General features: G+C 40.1%; 1 protein-coding gene across 1 annotated transcript in view; it reads right to left on the bottom strand.

Annotated features, from left to right (window-relative positions):
• COL6A1 (collagen type VI alpha 1 chain) overlaps positions 1 to 12815 on the bottom strand; it is a 64039-nt gene that overhangs the window by 30609 nt on the left and 20615 nt on the right. Inside the window, exons 10-19 of the mRNA XM_089477685.1 lie at positions 8160 to 8204; positions 7775 to 7801; positions 6881 to 6907; positions 6673 to 6717; positions 6168 to 6221; positions 5790 to 5852; positions 3414 to 3476; positions 1458 to 1511; positions 1326 to 1361; positions 342 to 404 (exon numbers count right to left, since the gene is read on the bottom strand). Of these exons, the coding sequence (XP_089333811.1) occupies positions 342 to 404; positions 1326 to 1361; positions 1458 to 1511; positions 3414 to 3476; positions 5790 to 5852; positions 6168 to 6221; positions 6673 to 6717; positions 6881 to 6907; positions 7775 to 7801; positions 8160 to 8204 (477 nt within the window). The remainder of the gene's footprint in view (positions 1 to 341; positions 405 to 1325; positions 1362 to 1457; positions 1512 to 3413; positions 3477 to 5789; positions 5853 to 6167; positions 6222 to 6672; positions 6718 to 6880; positions 6908 to 7774; positions 7802 to 8159; positions 8205 to 12815) is intronic.

The following is a 12815-nucleotide window of genomic DNA, read 5'->3' as shown; positions in this document are numbered from 1 at the left end:
CATGTCTCCTGCCTTGTGCACTGAAAATGGACTTCCAATTCTCCCAGTGAAGGAATCAGTGTTGTGTTTACTATTATTTCCAGGGTATGGCATAAAGCCCTTGGACCATGCCATTGACATATAGGTAATACTCTTAAAAAGTGTTTTGTGTGGATTAACATCTATCCACAATATTGTAAAAAGGGGAAATAACTGACCTACCATTTTTATTAACTGGACTAATTTGAATTTCATAACAACTGAATTCAGATGGATCCAGCCAACCCTATGCATACTTAGGAGAGAGCAATGTACAGAAACAAGCAATTAAAGTACAATTAAAATATATCTGTGTGTTTTACCTTGCCTCCTCTTGTTCCACGGTTACCAGGGGTACCTGGTGCTCCCCTTTCTCCATTGCTGCCCTGTGTGGAAAGGAACAGGTCACAATCTTGGAATATTTTACACGCTGGACTCTGCTACGAATCTAACTGTCAGCCAAAGTTTCTCCCTCCACTACGTAAAGACTGAAGAACTGCCATCAATTACAGCAGAGGTTCCAGGTCCAAATCCAGCCCTTTTGTGTTCAAATCTGCTTTTCAAGGGTCCATGCCCTCTAGCCCATGAAACGGTTGCCTTGCTTCTCCAGCTTTTGTATCTCCCCCAATTCTAAAAGGCTGCCATGCCTTTCCTTTTTGGTTGTTTGTGACATCTTCTTCCTGTGGAAAACCTTTCTAGGTAACAGACAAGCAAAGCTATTCTCACATGCCTAAACATTTTGTTTCATGAATGCACTTTATCTTTTGATGCAATGGCTTATTATTATTTTTTATAAAACTTAATTAACCTAGAAACCTTTGTTGAAGGTTTTTTTTTTCTTTTAATGACAAAGAAATAAATACTTAGGAGTAAATCCTATTGACCTTAGTGATGCTTACCTCTGCGTAAATAAACAAAAGATCCAGCTTCCAAACACCTGGTTGCCAAACAACAAATCAAGTAGACTAGTCTAGGATATTCTCTCAGTCTCAAAGATGCTACAAGACTCCTTTGCATATTAAGACTGAGATGGCAATGTCCTTGAACAAATCTTTTGTTGATTTGAGTGTCACTTCTTCCCACTGAGGGAGCCCTTTGCCATGTAGCATATCGCAGGCAGCTGCATTCAATTCAAGTCATTATCACAATGGTTAATCAGTCCAACAGGTCTCAACCCACTCACTTCCTTACACTGGCTCTTCAGACGGTTAATTGAAACCAGTTCCTTGATCTCTCACACTGCCTATAACTCATAAATAAATAATAAAAAGGCATATTTTCCATACAGAGAAAACAGCAAGCCCTACCTTCTCTCCCCTAGGTCCATCTGGTCCAGGATTTCCCTGCAAGAAAAGGAGATATGTTAGAACTCTTTGCTGTACATACACAGATCTGATTATTTAGCCTAACCTCTCCTTTAAAAAAACCCCACCACGTACCTCATCTCCCAATTCTCCTTTCTCTCCAGGAGCTCCAGGCGCCCCCAACGGACCCTAAACAAACACACAGAGAAAAGAAATAAGTACAGTAAAATCAAAGGATTCCACAATAAGTATTTGGGTGCTCATCAGTTGCAAAGTAAACCACGTGACAGAGTTGATCCCAGCAGAAACAACTATAACTGCCAGAAAAAAGATGTTTCCCCCTTGCTATTGGCATTCAAAATCCTAATCCATCTTGCTTTACAAAGATGAAGTTCGGGGGGAAAATGGTGTGCTGGGATTATTAATCTTTTATGGCTTTGTTGTTTCAAGTGTTTCTTCATAAGAATAAAGCTTTTGAAAAAAAAATGTAATGCTGGGATCCTTCCAACTATCATAATCTGTCTGGAAAGCTAAACATGAAGGCTACTGCGATCTTGGCATAAAGACAGAGCACAGTGTCCTCTATAGAAAACAATCCTTTTGTAGGCCAATCAGATTAAAGGTATTAAACAAGTGAACACATTTACTTGAGTTCTGGGAAGAGCAGTTTTCCTGCTTATGGTATCTACTTTGTTTTTCCCCACTAGAACCCCAACATCCATCCACTAGAGACAAGCACAGAACACAAAAACTTAAAATTAAAGAACTCAGAGTCGAAGAATTTATTCTGAGCACCAGTACTGAGCAATACTTTCAGTCGTTCCAACTTCTGTCCTGGTCACCCCAAGCTTTCTTCATTTCAGCAGTATTATTTTGGCTATTGGTATTAGGGAGTCACTTTATTATTAAAAATGTTTTGAGTTCCTCTGTGTCCCACCAGTGAGGTCAGTACCAACACAGCGAGGTGTCGGGGCATGGGAGAGAGAGTTCTCAGTCATGGCACCACAACTGTGGGAAGTCCTCCCTTTGGAGTCTCAGTTAGCACCAACGCTTATTTCTGTTCGGCACCAAGTGAAAGCTTGGCTGTTCATTGAGGCCTTTAGGTCTCATTAATTCATCTCAAATACTGTTGTACATAGTTTCAAAAACTTGAAAATCTTGAAAATCTGTTTTTAATCCATTATGACATTCAATAGGTTTTCAGCTTGTTTAATTTATTTTTATTGTACACTCAACCCTCCATGTTTGCGGCTTTGATATTTGTGGATTTGATTGTTCACGGATTAGATGAATATGTTCTCTCTAGGAATATCTGGGTCCTCCAGTACAGTTGACCTCTGTGGTCAACTGTAACTAAAAGTTGCACTGAAAGACCTAGAGATCCCTAAAGAGAATACTCTACTAGGCAATTGTAGCTCCTCCAGTGCAGTTCTCTGGTCAGTGTCTGTCGGACGTTGACCACAGAGTTACACTGGAGAACCTAGAGATTCCTAGAGAGGTGTCCTCTCAGGTAAAAACATGGTGTTTTTGTTATTTGTGGTTTTTTCATATTCAAGGGGGTCTTGTGCCCCTAACCCTAGCGAATATGGAGGGACAAGTGTATAAACTGTTTAACTTGTTTTAATGTTATTTGTACACTGCCATGAGATCTTTTTGATGTAAATATAAACATTTAAATGAATAAATAAGTAAGTAAATAAATAAAATGACCCATGGATCACCTATTGTTTGCTCCTGCCTTAACACATCTGAACTGAAGGCCCCCCTCCCCAGTCATTTGTGTCCTAGAAAAGCTGATTTCATACATGGGTGTGTGCATATAGGAATGCATGTTAGGCTGAAATGGAGAACCTGTTGTATGCATGGGGATTTCCCAAAGGATTTAGAGCCCTAAACAATCAGATCATTATATTGTCATATGTAAGTAGGCTCTCAGCTTCAGATGCCCCCTGTTCAACATCTGCAAGATGCTGAGGAACCAACAAAGCTGGAGTCAACAAGCACACTGTCTCTCCCACCTCATGCCACTGAAATTACGTAAGGGACATTGTTCAAATAGGTCTACTGTCCAAAGATTATCTTCAGCGTTACCTTTTCTCCAGGGTTTCCAACATTTCCACGCCTGCCTGGTCTTCCATCAACCCCAGGCTCTCCCTTGAAATAAACCACAACACAGAAGAGAATTATGAAGGAAAACATCAGAAAATATATCAGAAAGTATAATGCTGGATTCTAAAATAAATAGTTTACACTTTAAGTATAAACTGTTACGTATGGGTATGTTTTAATTTCCCTCCAGCAAAGAAACATCATCATGAAGCTGTTTTCTGTATTATATCTTTTGTCTGAAAAGTCAGAGTCCAGTACATTTTTGGGGAGTGAAATTATAAACACCAGGCCCTAAACTGGAAGGAATCATTCAATATATAGGTAGGGATCAGTTCTATTCACAGTTAAAGTCAGGTCACATAAGACTTTGAGAGTCCTGTATCCCTCTTGGAACAAACTTAAGTCTTCCTGCATCCCTGGCATCTTATAGAACAATCCAAAAGCAGGGAAGTCCATTTGATTCTGGGAGAGATGGGACTAACAGAGAGACCTCAAAGCCCTGACACATTCCTAAGGATCATGGGATAAGGCAAACTTTACAATCTTTGATCTTTCTAGCACTGGCAAAGGAGAGGCCTTTTCTGCTGCCACCAAGTAGTGATGAAAAGTACGTATTTTCAAATATATTTTAAAAATGGTTGAAAAACAGGTTTCTGAAGAGACATATTCTGGAACAGGTGAGAATTTTTGCAGTTCAGGAGTAACATTACACAAAAATGCTGTTTTCTACATAAAAACCAGCATTTTTTCCTGCAGAATATATCATTCTGTGCAAGAAACAGCATTTTCTGTGCTGCAAATATCATCTGTTAATAATATATGTTAAAAGACTGAGACTGGTCTGGGGTGGTTAAATCCCACAGGTAAGAACTGTTTTGATTTCAACAATCCACTGAAATGGTTCTGTCAGACTCACTGTCAGCTCAGATCCAGGCAGCACTAAATTTTATGGAGAAACCTTGTCTTCCTTTGAATTGCAGGCAGAGGCATTGCACTTTCAAACTTCTCTGAAATCAAAATGTCTACATGAAATGAGATTCTAATTAGAAAGAGCAGGAACTTTGCCTTTCTTGCTACTTTTTGGGTGGGGAGATGGTGCTGTCCAATCATAACTATGCTGAAATCTCAGATTTCTCAATTTTGTATGAATGGCTCTACTTCTGCCCCATGAGACCAAAAGGAAGGAAGGAAAGAAGGAAGGAAGGAAAGTTTCAAAAGTGAAACAAACAAACAAACAAACAAACAAAAACAGACCCTGGGGGACTAGCTTCAAAGGTCCATTGACAGTAACATCAAAATATAATGTTATTCATGCATTCTAGGCTATCAAGGCCAAAACCTGTGAATACCCAGCCATAGATTCTGGTACATTACTTTCAAAATCAACTACAATTCCACTGAAGACTGAACTCAGAAAATCCATGTTCCAACTGGGGAGTAGGAGTAGAAGTAAGGATCAAAGGAGTAAGAGATTTTTTTTTTACAGAAGTAGGAGTATGAATAAGGAGTAACCCCAACATCACCAGTATTCCCCAGCCCTGTTTCCAACATGAGCAGAATAATTCCATTTAGAATGGCTCCTGTAGAGAGAGGTAAGCCTGCCAAATCATCCAGAGCATCAGAAAAATACAATCAGGAGTTAACTGAAATGTTGCCACAGTGGACTATGACTATTTCCTAAACCTCTTTACACATTTCATGGATTTCTTATGTATATTATAGCCATCTTTAAGCAATTCACTTGTTCTCAGCTCAGAGACCAGTTTCTCTCATCTTAAAGTGTAATTTCCTAGAAAAGAGACCTTGCAGCCTTTCTTCTATTTGGGGCAATGAGAATCTTGGTATTTAAAATCTTGCAGATTAATCTTCTTTATTGAATACTGAAATATAAATATCCTGTATTGAGGAAAACTGGAAAGCTATGGGGGCTTTCCAAAATATTGATGTCTGAGGTTGCCTTCACAGCTTCATAGCAACAGATATTTCCTTTCTTGCCCTCCTCTAATTGCAACCTGAGAAAGATTACTAGGAAATCTAGATGACTAGTGGTATAATACTCTGCTGAAAATCTGGCAGTCTAAACCACACTGCATTGAGGTGTTTTTTCAGTACCATGATCTTGATCACACTTCTTCTGGGAAACATTTTGCATAAAGGCAACTGAAGGTCATGTGTTCACTTAATGTTGTTCATATCTGCCCAAATTGAACAGTGACCTGATAGAGCACACATGGTATCCCACAAGATCGTTTAATTGGGTCTTCTACTGCAAAAATGTTAATGTTCAGCTTCTGATTTTCAGCATAGAATTTACACCTAACCAGAAGATACAACTATGATAATGAAATAGCCGATCACCTTTACTCCTTTAGGTCCATAAGGGCCAGGGTCCCCCTTTGGTCCAGGTGGTCCTTGTAAGCCCTGTTTAAAACCAAGCTGTGGTCAGTTTATGTAGGAAACAAACATGAAATAAACTTGTATGTATACTACAGTAATTCTCATCAAGGCTGAACAGGCATTTAGAAGGCATGGAAAGGCTCCTGGTTTACAACTATTTCTTGTATGCATCCTAGTCTATGTAGAAGCCTGCTTAAAATTCATTATACTGTACTCCACTCCACCCTACCTGCACTTTCTCCATGCAAGGTGAATTTATGCTGTTCAGACTGACACAGTTCACATTATCAACACAAGTGTGGAAGATAAATATATATGTAATATGTTGGACCTACGTACATCAAATCCTGGGGATCCTTTGCAACCTGGTAGTCCATGAAATCCTTGTTCTCCCTGAAAGCAAAAATAAGTTATGAATCCTACATGTCCTTTTCCTCATTAATGTCACTGTTACTGTCTGCTTATTCATGTAATTAATAGCATGTTAGAAAGATCTTTCATGGAATGTAGCATCCACAGAAGAAATATTAGATGAAGCTCTATAAGATTGTCTCAGTAAATTTTTCAATAAACACAATGGAAGGAACTGGAGCTGAGGGCTTCTTTTCCCCTCAATTTCCTCAGAAAATATCTGGGCTCCTCTTATGTTGTTGGATTACCAGGCAGATTTATTTCACATCATTAGAGCACTGGGTGATCTCCTCATTCTTTCTCTTGCCATTACACCTTCCACGGTAATTTTCTGAAATCAATGTTCACAGGCCTAACTGCAACAATTTTTTTTGGAGTTTGGTCTTTCTCCTTTCCTAAAGAGAAATCCTCCATAGATATGTACGAGTCATACCTTCTTGCCATCAATGCCATCAATGCCACGCTTGCCCTTCTCTCCCTGAAAAAGAAAATCAATCAATCAATCAATCAATCAATCAATAAATACATGCACGCACACACACACACACACACACACACTTAAAAACAGCTTCTATTATCTTCCACCAAAACCTTTGCAAGAGGTATTTCCCAAGAAACAAAACCATGTCCTGAAGACATACCTTGGCTCCTTTGGCACCTCTTGAGCCCTGGAGATGAAAGAAAAGGATTTAAATTAACATACAGTTTGGAGTGACTCTTATTGATCAGGGCCCCACAGACCACCTAGCCAAAACAAATTAACCATTGCTATTAATTTATACTGCATGACATAGAGAAGTCTTCCATCCAGGTACTAGACTAGGCTTAAGCAAGGAAGGTTACATCATGTTGGATATGATGGGCACCCCATAGAACAGATGGATAGAGAAATATTTTAGTTCCTGTCCATTGTCCTTGCTAAAGTGATTACCAACTGAAGTGTAATTTAGTCACTGGCTCTGACAAATGGCAAATGAAAACTATTACAGCATAGTCTGTTCAATAGTGGAACAGGCAATGGACCCTTGAAACACAATGGACTCTATTTTCTGTCGGGTATGCTTTGATTGAGAGTTCCTGCATGGCAGGGGATTGGACTGGATGGCCTTTGTGGTCTCTTCCAACTCTATGATTCTATGATTCTTACAGGTTTTTCATTAGAGGGTGAATGGCTATGTATTAGAGATTCACAGGAGTGGACTTCTTGAAGGGGGCAGTGAAGGGGTTAGACAAGATGACCTTTGAAATCCATTCCAACTCTATGATTCCATCCCAAGATTATCAATAGATAGGTAGATAGATAGAATAGATTCAGTATCATATCAACTTCTCTTATTTCTTGTATTCCAGTTTAGTTCATCCAACTTAATTCTGGAGGTCTGGACCCCCACCCCCAGCTTTCTCATTAGTTTGGGACACTTTCTATTCTTCAAATAAAACTTTTGCCTAGCCGTGAATTCTGAAATGTTTCTTGCAGATCAACATGTCCTCCTTTGCTTTATGTAGGATTACATTGTGATCAATACCCCACTCACCTTGTCACCTCGGTCACCTTTTTCTCCCTAAATAGGAAAACAAGAAAAAATATAAATGTAATTTTATTGTTGAAATTCAAGCTAAACAATAAACTAGTGGTGGCCAACTGAGACAGTGGCCAATTTTCACATCCTCAGTGGCTACACCACCACAAGGAAAATTGGAAAGGGAAGTCACACATGGTTCGGGCTTTTATGGCGGATGCTTTTTATCCTTTTGAGGCAATTTGGGGGTGCTCTAATCTGTCACCCTTGGAGGCCTCCAGGAGAAGCAACCTCAAAACTAAAATGGGGAGCTGGGAACAGGGGCTTGGAGAAGTAAGAGGCTGGGAGGGCTGCAGGTTGTACTTTCCCCACCCCTTGCTATAAAGGAGTGTTTGCATACCTTCATTCCTTGGTAACCAACAGGTCCTGGGTCTCCTTGCTTTCCCTGGGATAAAGAACAAACAACAAAAGTTTAAAAAAAAACATTGCAGAAAGTAGTCAAACATGGGGCCATTATCCCAACTTGTGAGCAAAACTATTTCAGCCAGACGTCTCTGGCTAGTTAGAATTTGAAAAATTGCACTCAGTAATATAGGTTGGATCCAAAATATGCAATATGGTTTGATGCAATATGACATGGAACCAGATGGTTAGAGTAGACCCATTTAAAGCAACAGGGCTTAAAACAGTAATGATGATTAACTGAACATGTTTAAGTTGTGGCCTAATACTATATCCGACTTTATTTTGGGATCCAGTTCATATCTTACACATGTACAATTACACACACACATGGACATGGACACATGCACGCACACACCAAGTCATACCTTGTAGTCTAGGTTTAGCCATACTTATTCCCAATAACGCTTTTATACTACAATCACTCTGCCTCATTCATAGACTTTTGCAGGATGTGTATGTGCATATGGGGAGGGCATGACAGACAACACTGTCTCCCATTTTAACTTTCCCCTGTTTCCCCACAGCTGGGGTGGGTGGAACTGCAGCTCAATCTGCTGCATGGTCAGAATGACTGCACAATGATTCCAGCTGTCTATAGTTTTTTTTTAGGTTTTTTGGGCTATGTGGCCATGTTCTAGAAGAGTTTATTCATGATATTTCGCCAGCATCTGTGGCTGGCATCTTCAGAGAAAGCCTTGGACTTCACATTCCAACTGTCTGTTTGGAAGCACTTCAGACCTCTATTAATTGTTTATATATTAAAATATTTGCACCACACCTATTGATCCAAAGATCCATAGGGCAACCAACAAAAATGTTAAAACATAATAAAAATAACATCAGCTCACATAAAGCACAATGAAGAAAACTATCCCAACCAACAGAGTAAAACCAACCAACAAACAAATAAAATGGCGGTGGCAGCAGCAGACCACTAATAAAATCAGTAATCAACAAATCCTAAAAATTCTAATTGCCTGGCGCTTGGGTTGTTTGAGGAGCAAGTTCATTCTTTTCCGAATGGGAAAATGTACTTCTCATCTGCAGATATCAATCCCCCGAGTTTCTAATTCATAAATAAAAACTTTGAAAGGTTGGAAGGGGGCAGTCAGGGGCAATGTTCATTTTGTCATTATGACTAAGATGAAAATTAAAGGACAAAAAAGTCCCTCTCTAACACAGGTAAAAATAAAACTCAAGGAAAAATCTGCTGTGAATGTTTCCTGGGCTCCCAAACTAAACACAAATAGGGTGAGTAACCACCCTGTTGGTGATGTGGGGAAAATTCATCACTAATCCAAATAAAGTTACCTAGGTTTTTTTAAAGGGGGAAATATGTTTACTCCACCCTCTTAACAAATTGTATCCTAGGCACACCCAAGTAACATGGCCTTATTTGTCCTTTCTCACGGGGAGATCCCAAAATGCAAGTAAAACAGTGGTGGATGTGATGATAAACCCAAGAATAGCATATATGCTGCTGCTGCTATTTTATGTTCAGCCCATCCCACAACAGGACATCTAGCTAAAGAGAGAGACAGAGAGAGACTTATGCTACAGGGCTGGAAACCAGAGTGACAGAGCTAGTGAAGGGGAAAAAAGGAAGAACCCATGCCTGTTTTTTTATGGACCTAAATACCCTAAGTGGCATCAGATGCTGTCTGATCTTGGAAACTAAGGAATATTGTGTACTGTGGGCTATATTTCAGAGGGAGGAATTGGCAAAACCACCTCTAAGTATTTCTTGCCTCAGAAAATCTTATGAAATCCATAGGCTTAGCATAAACTGACAGGCGATACGAAGGTGTGTGTGCATGTGCGTGTGTGCGCGCGCACACACACACACACTGTTGTTAAAGCTAGTGTATTGCTTTATCCACATGTTACACATGTCTCAATTTGACAGTTTCAATTAATCCTCTGTTGTCCCACTATTTCAGTTGTTTTTAAAATGTCCCAGTTTCTCTCTCTTCCTCTCACTTTCCTCCTTTGTCCTTGGCTTTCTTAGATTGTTGCAAACTGAGTGCAAAGTGCAAAAAAGTCCCTATCCAATGCAAGTAAAAATAAAACTTTAAATAAAATTGCTAAAGTAGTCTGCACTCAGTTAACTCAGAAGAGGGGAGAGAGGAGGAGGGATGGAGTCTTGCCCTTCCCTGTAAACTCAGGCAAAAGCAAACTGCTGCAGCCTCTTCTAGCTTGCATGATCTTTCTCATTAACCTTTGCCATCTTGACCACACTCTAATGTTGCTTGTCTACATGTGTCCTAGTTTTCATTCGTGAAATGTGGGAGGGTATGTGTATCTCATTTAATGTAGTTGCGAAGCAATTGTCTTGACTCCATTAATGTTTCACAGACCCAGGGGATAGTATACTATGCAGAATTGCATGCAGCCATTTTAAGAAGAACAACCCACCATCTTTTGAACAATGAGATCCAGTAACAAGGTAATGTTTCACTTAGGAAGAAGAAGGTGGATTGACCACATATATTTAACAGCAAAATATATAACTAAAATCCTTTCCCCTCTCTGTAGAACCCATTTGTCAAAGTCCAATCAAATTGTACCTGGCCATTCCCTGAACCCTGAGCTCATGCCCAAGACCCCGCTGCTATTTCTGCAGTGCCAAGGATTGTCCAGCGAAGCAGGGTTAAAGGCTCACACAGCTGTCCAAATCTACAAAGTGGTTACTTGGTTTCATTATCAGATCCCTTAGCGGCTATCCATCCTGTGAATTGAGGATCTACCTTCTCCCCAGTATCTTCATATCTACCAGCATGTGACAAACAATGCCATTAATGTCAGCAGCAACAAAACGAGATGCTGACATATGAACCAAATCCAACTGAAAAGGAGATATCCCAGAGTAGCCCCCTTGCACAGTTTTCACTCTTCCTAGCCCCCAGAGAAGTGACTAGCATCAGGCTGGGCTGTTGTGAAAAACGAGTGGCTGGCTTGGCACAGAATGTTTATGCCATTTCAAGTAGGCCTTACACAGCCCTGATTACTCCACAAGGTCACAAGATGTGATCATAACTCATGAAAGTTCCAGCCAAGATCTGATGGACTCAAATTCTGGAGCCCTAAATTTTGTGGCAGCCTACATCCCTAGCCTCATAACAGTATTTCCACTGCCAGCTGGTTTCCCTTCTCTCTAGGATTGGTACCAGTTTAGGTGGCACATCATGTTTTTGGTATTATCCAGCAGCTTTTAAATTTTATTTAGGAGATATATGTAAATACGGACTTATCAGGATGCCCCCACAACCAGAATCCTGGAGAGAAGGGAAGCCAGCTGGCAGTGGAAACATTGTTAAAAGGCTAGGGATGTAGGCCACCACAAGAACAGTCAGTTTTCTTGTTTTTTCTTTTCCTTGACTTTGCAGAATTAGTTCTCAATGCCCAGAGTTGAGTATTCTGCCCTAAATACAACTGCTAAGCTCAATTAAGAATCAATGGAAATTACATATGTTTTGATTTAACAAGTTCTTATTGATTCAGTGGAGCTACTGTAGCTGGGAGTAACAACTGGATTTAGCATCTGTTCTTTTTTGGTCACAACTACAAAATATCCCATTGGGTTCTTATGCAGGTACAATGCGGGCACAGCAGTTGCAAAGGAAGGAAGGCAGATTTGCTATTTTGACATCATCAAAAAAAAAGTTGCTATCCAAATACCTTATTTCTCTGATGCTGGCATTCATGTGATGGGTTTGGGGGAGTTCTCCAAGCTAAAGATGCTCTATCAAGGCTGGCGGACAAAACTGCCTATTTTATAGCACAGGAAATTTTGCAGGCCAACCTCCCTAAAGCATTTTAACTCAAACACAGCCCCGTCACAAAGACCAGCACTGGAGAAACAGGCTGCTGGGAGGCAGTGGCCATCTTCTCTTGATGATAACAATACTGAACATCCTTTCCTTCCTTCATGAATGCTATGCAGTCTGGGTAAAAGTGTACACAGTATCATCACAGTAGTAGCATAATGCAGCAGCAGGATTCAAGCCAACAACTCCCTATAAAAACCTGTCAAAAGGAATTGAAAACAGATTTGGGCCCTGAGAACTCCTCTGAAAATATAGGGTCATCTCTCAAATTGTTCATCGTTTAAATTGGTTCACTGGTTGTGGATTCATGTTTTACTTGTTCACTGCAAATAGCCAGCCAAGTACCTAGCAATGTGTAATCTGCATTCTTTGCATTTAATACCCTTACTGTTAATGCTGTAGTTTCTGGTGGACAACATCCAGAATCCAGTGGAGGACATTTGCTTTAACTGTGAAATCAGGACTATGGTGGTTTCCTCTCCCCATCTGCTCAGCAGAATGGGGAGTGAGGACAAGTTCCTTTCTGTTGGCATTACAGCACTACTTTGACACTGGATTTGAGTCAGTTTCTTTAAGGGGGACCTGTAACATTTCCAAGGTGTTTGGAGACTGGCAGGAATATACAGTAAAAATAAACCACAGCTGCTTCCATGCATTATATAGGACCCCAGAGGTCAAAAAGAAATTTTGGGCAGGACAATGGTATAGGTCATAACAACTCAAGGAACCAAATTGCAGGAGTTCAATCATGCTATGTACTAGCA

Source organism: Sceloporus occidentalis, unplaced genomic scaffold, assembly GCF_023333645.1.
Source record: "Sceloporus occidentalis isolate IW3139 unplaced genomic scaffold, rSceOcc1.0.p SCAF_12, whole genome shotgun sequence".
Lineage (NCBI taxonomy): Eukaryota > Metazoa > Chordata > Lepidosauria > Squamata > Phrynosomatidae > Sceloporus > Sceloporus occidentalis.
This window is presented reverse-complemented; position numbering and strand designations above follow the sequence as displayed.